A 4,747-nucleotide genomic window follows, 5' to 3' on the forward strand; every position below is an offset into this window, starting at 1 on the left:
CCAGCAGCAGCAGATGTTACCCTGCACGAGTCTCCTCAGCAGCAGCAGCAGCAGCAGCAGCAGCAGCAGCAGCAGCAGCAGCAGCAGATGTTACCCTGCACGAGTCTCCTCAGCAGCAGCAGCAGCAGCAGCAGCAGCAGCAGCAGCAGCAGCAGCAGATGTTACCCTGCACGAGTCTCCTCATGGGCGTCGGCAGCGCCATGTCGCGCTGTATGTCTTTGAGGGCCTAAGAGGAAAAAGAGACACAAAATTCGGGTGTATCTGCAGCTCTGAGGTGTATAGACAGCAGCAGCAGCAGCAGCAGCAGCAGCAGCAGCAAAGCCGCTTTAGGGTGTACAGACACCCCGTGGCGTTATGGAGAGCTGCTGCTTCTCTGCGCCTCTGTTGCAGGTTCAGCAGCAGCAGCAGCAGCCAATACAGTGGCAGCAGCAGCAGCAGCCGAATCAGCAGCAGCAGCAGCAGCCGAATCAGCAGCAGCAGCAGCAGCAGCAGCAGAAGCAGCAGCAGCAGCAGCAAAGTATTTGCTTACAGCTATTTGAGAAGGGGTGGGGGTAAAGGGAAGAGACTGCAGCAAAGCGTTAAGCGGCAGCAGCTCCGCAGGGGCCCCACAAGAAGAGGCAGAGACGCGGCCTAGCTGCAGCAGCAGCAGCAGCAGCAGCAGCAGCAGCAGCAGCAGCAGCAGTGTCAGAGTCAACCGAAGCAGCAGACGCACTACATCCACCACCAGCAGCCGCTATAGCAGCAGCAGCAGCAGCAGCAGCAGCGACGGGAGCAGCAGCAACACCAGCAGCCAGACGAAGCAGCAAAAGCAGCAGCAACAGCCTGGACTCTGCTGCTAGCTGCTGCGACAGCAGCAGCAGCAACCGCAGTCGAACTACTGCCATCAGAAGGAGCAATAAGCAGCAGCAGCAGCAGCAGCAGCAGCAGCAGCAGCAGCAGCAGACCTGCAGCAGCCTGAGTTCTGCTGCTAGCTGCAGCCACAGCAGCAAATCAAAAGCAATGCGTCTGCGAGCCAGCGGCAGTTCTGCTGCATTTTGGGGACAGTGCAGCCGCCGCAGGGCCTCAGCAAATGCTGCAGCAGCAACAGCAAACAAGTGCTGCAGCAGCAAATGCCAGCAGGTGCTGCAGCAGCAGCAGCAGCAGCAGGCAAGCGCTGCAGCAGCAAAAACAAACCGCCAGCTGCCAACTCTTTTTGGCTTCAAAGGCAGGCACATGAAAAGGCAAATTCAGGGAAGCCTGGAGTCAGCAGCAGCAGCAGCAGCAGCAGCAGCAGCAACAGCAGCAGCAGCAGCAGCAACAGCAGCAGCAGCAGGAGTTGCGGTGTAATACGTTAGAAACAACACTAAGTGCCGCAGCAGCAAGACCGACAGCGGCAGCAGCACCAAAGGCAGCACGAGGTGCAGCAGCAGTAGCAGCAGGATTTGCTGCTGCTGCTGCTGCTGCTGTTGCTGCTGCTGCTGCTTCTGCTGCTGCAGCAGCAGCAGCGCGACTTACGCAGCAACTTTCTCTTCTCTCTAAAGGCCTTTGGCAGCAAATCGGGAACCCCACAAACTGCTGCCAGCAGCTGCTGCATTGCATTCTTCAGCAGCTTTGTCGGCACAGAGGGCACGGGCGAATATACCGGAAACAAATGCTGCTGCTGCTGCTGCTGCTGCTGCTGCTGCTGCTGCTGCTGCTGCTGCTGCTGCTGCTGTTGCTGCTGCTGTTGGTGAGGAAGCGGCAGCTCGTGGTCTCTCGTTGCGGCCTGGGGTGCAGCTCGATGGCAACTTTTGAAGCCTGCAGCAGCAGCAGCATCTGCTGCTGCTGCTGTTTCTGCTGCTGCTGCTGCTGCTGTCACCGCTGCTGCTGCTGCTGCTGCTGCTGCTGCAGTTGGATCTGCACATGCTGCCTCCCTGCTAGCCTCCTCCTCAGCAAGCGCCGGTGCTGCTGCAGCTGCTAAGGTGCTGCTGCTGCTGCTGCTGCTGCTACCTGTTGACGTCGCCGCCGCAGCAGCAGCAGCAGCAGCAGCAGCAGCTCTAAATGCACTTTCTGAAGCTGCCAAAACTTCAATTCTGGGGTTTTTCATTGTTGGTATTTTGCTTCTTGTCTTTTTAATTGCCTGGCGCACAGAAAACATAGAGAAGCAATCGCTTTGCTGCTGCTGCTGCTGCTGCTGCTGCTGCTGCTGCTGCTGCTGACGCTGCTGTGGCTGCAGCTCGCTTCAGACCTGCCGTTGGCAAAAGGTAAGCTAAACTTCCAGAAGCAGCAGGATCTGCAGCAGCAGCAAAAGTGTCATCATCATCAGCAGCAGCAGCAACAGCAGCAGACACAGCAGCGACAACAGCAACTGCTGCAACAGCAGCTGCTGCAATAGCAGCAGCTGCCGCGCCAGCAGCAGCAAGAGCAGCAATACCGGCGCCCGCAGCAACACAATTAACTGTAACACCAGCAATAAACTCAGCAGCAGCAGCAGCAGCAGAAGCAGCAGCAGCAGCAGCAGCAGCAGCAGAAGCAGCAGCAGCAGCAGCAGCAGCAGCAGCTCACTTTGCCAGTGACATTGACAACTTGGCCAGCTCGCAGCTGCAGCAGCTGATGAAACTTGCCGACCCACTCAGCCCTTAGAACTGCTGCCTCACTGCTTTTGCTGCTGCTGCTGCTGCTGCTGCTGCTGCTGCTGCTGCTGCTGCTGCTGCCTCGAGTGCGTTTGCTGCTGCGGCTTTTCTTGCTGCCCTTGTCATTGCTGCTGCTGCTGGCGCTGCAGTCGCTGCTCTTGCTGCTGCTGCTGCTGCTGCTGCTGCTGCTGCTGCTGCTTAAAAGACTTCTTATTTTCGCTGTGGAGAGCATCAGGCGAGAAGGCCCCCGCAGACGGCAGTGAGACATCTACAGGACAAAACCCTAAACCCTAAACCCTAAACCCTAAACCCTAAACCCTAAACCCTAGATGGCCGTGAGAAGTAGAGAGGCTTTAAAGACGAGGAGACAAAAAAGAATCAAAAAAGAAAAGAAAGAGATGTGCAGTTTCAAGTTGCTGCCTGCGCACAAGGCCCATGCAGTGGCCTAGCTGCTGCTGCTGCTGCTGCTGCAGCTGCTGCTGCTGCAGCTGCTGCTGCTGCAGCAGCTGCTGCTGCTGCTGCTGCTTGCGTCTGCTCACCCGTTCTAAACAGCCTACAAAGGAGACAGGGCCGCCCTGCAAGTGAAGGGGAATCTCCGTTTGCTGCTGCTGCTGCTGCTGCTGCTGCTGCTGCTGCTGCTGCTGCTCGGCATCATCAGCAGCAGCAGCAGGCTCGGAGAGGGTACAGCCCATGATACTTTGTTGCTGCTGCTGCGGCGCTAGCTGCTGCTGCTGCTGCTGCTGCGATTTGCCGCCATGAGCCCTTCCCCTTGCGCTTGCTGTTGCTGCTGCTGCTGCTGCTGCTGCTGCTGCTGCTGCTGCCTGTTCCAGTTCTTCTTTGCTGCTGACAGTGTTAATGGCAAGATACTTCACAGGCAAAAAGTGCAGCAGCAAATCCAAGCAGCTGCTGCAGCCAGCTTGCTGCTGCAGCACAGCTTCTCTTGCTGTTGAAATCCCGTGCAGGGCCCTGAGGGGCAGCAGCGCCAAATCCGCTACGCTGCTGATGCTGCTGAGGCTGCTGCTGCGGCTGCTGCTGCTGCTGCTGCTGCTGCTGCTGCTGCTGCGAGCTGCCAAGATGCTGCTGTTGCTGCTGCTGCTGCTGCTGCTGCTCGAAGCGGCAGCAGTGGCGGTGGCGGGGCGGCTGCTGCTGCAGCTTCGGTTTTGCACGCTGCTGCTGAATTCGCTGCTTCTGCTGGCCGCGTTGCTGCTGCTGTTCCCGCTGCTTCTGCTGCTGCTGCAGCTACTGCTGCTGCTGCTGCTGCTGCTGCTTCTGCTGCTGGGCCACTGGAAACGCGGCCTTAGGTTGCCTCCAGCGTCCCCACTTCTGCTGCTGGTGCTGCTGCTGCTGCTGCTGCGTTTCGTGCTGCTGCTGTTGCTGCGGGTTCTCTTGCTTTGGCTGCTGCTTCCGTCGCTGCTGCTGCTTGCTGCTGCTGCTGCTGCTGCTGTTGCTGCTGCTTGGCTGAGAGAAGACTCCTTCGAGATAAAAGGACTAAAGAACTTTCGTGTGTCTCCATTTGTCTCCTTTGCAATGCGGGGAGGCAGGAGAAAAGAGGGTCTTGCTGCAGCAGCAGCAGCAGCAGCAGCTGCTGCTGCTGCTGCTGCTGCTGCTGCCCCATCTGCTGCTGCTCCTGCTTGCTGCACGGCAAGCGCAAAGGATAGTGAAGGCAGGCAAAGACCCCTGCTGCTGCTGCTGCTGCTGCTGCTGTTGCAGCGGCTTGGGCGAAAGGGCAGCACTGCAGCCGCAGCGAAGCAGCAGCAGCGGCTTCCCACCGTTTGCTGCTGCTGCTGCTGCTGCCTCAGCAGCAGCAGCAGCAACGCAGCAGTGAGCAAGACGCCACACGGGCCGGGAAGAAAATTGCCGCCGCTGTGCCGCTGCTGTTGCTGCTGCTGCTGCTGCTGCTGCTGCTTGTGCTGTTGCTGCTGCTGCAGCCGATTCGTCATAGACGGCCGCCGCTAGAACCTGCTGCGACTACACATGTATCGAAGCGTCAGCAGCACCAGCAGCAGCAACAGCAGCAGCAGCAGCAGCAACAGCAGCAGCAGCAGCAGCTACTTGTATTTTCGTCTCGGAGTGTGGAGTCAAATTGAGGCGGCCAGGGCTTGCGGTGTCTGTCCACCTGTTTAAATGCCGGCTGGTGAAGTTTCTGAAATTGAAAT

At 58.6% G+C, this 4,747-nt stretch overlaps 2 protein-coding genes across 2 annotated transcripts; one reads left to right on the forward strand and one right to left on the reverse strand.

Moving 5' to 3' along the window:
* Positions 1-539, forward strand: ENH_00054500 (hypothetical protein; the record flags this gene model as incomplete). Its single annotated transcript, XM_013583816.1, has 2 exons — positions 1-210; positions 391-539. Coding segments are annotated over 2 exons (359 nt in total), but the record flags the coding sequence as incomplete, so codon positions are not given.
* Positions 540-1,226: 687 nt separating this feature from the next.
* On the reverse strand, positions 1,227-4,531 carry ENH_00054510 (ATP-dependent DNA helicase, putative; the record flags this gene model as incomplete). The annotated part of the gene is made up of 5 exons (XM_013583817.1): positions 1,227-1,463; positions 1,622-2,028; positions 2,207-2,416; positions 2,616-2,859; positions 3,020-4,531. 5 exons carry the CDS (start codon positions 4,529-4,531, stop codon positions 1,227-1,229), a joined length of 2,610 nt encoding a protein of 869 aa, XP_013439271.1.
* Positions 4,532-4,747: the final 216 nt, after the last annotated feature.

Source organism: Eimeria necatrix, genomic scaffold (genome assembly GCF_000499385.1).
Source record: "Eimeria necatrix Houghton genomic scaffold, Enh_scaff443, whole genome shotgun sequence".
Classification (NCBI taxonomy): domain Eukaryota; phylum Apicomplexa; class Conoidasida; order Eucoccidiorida; family Eimeriidae; genus Eimeria; species Eimeria necatrix.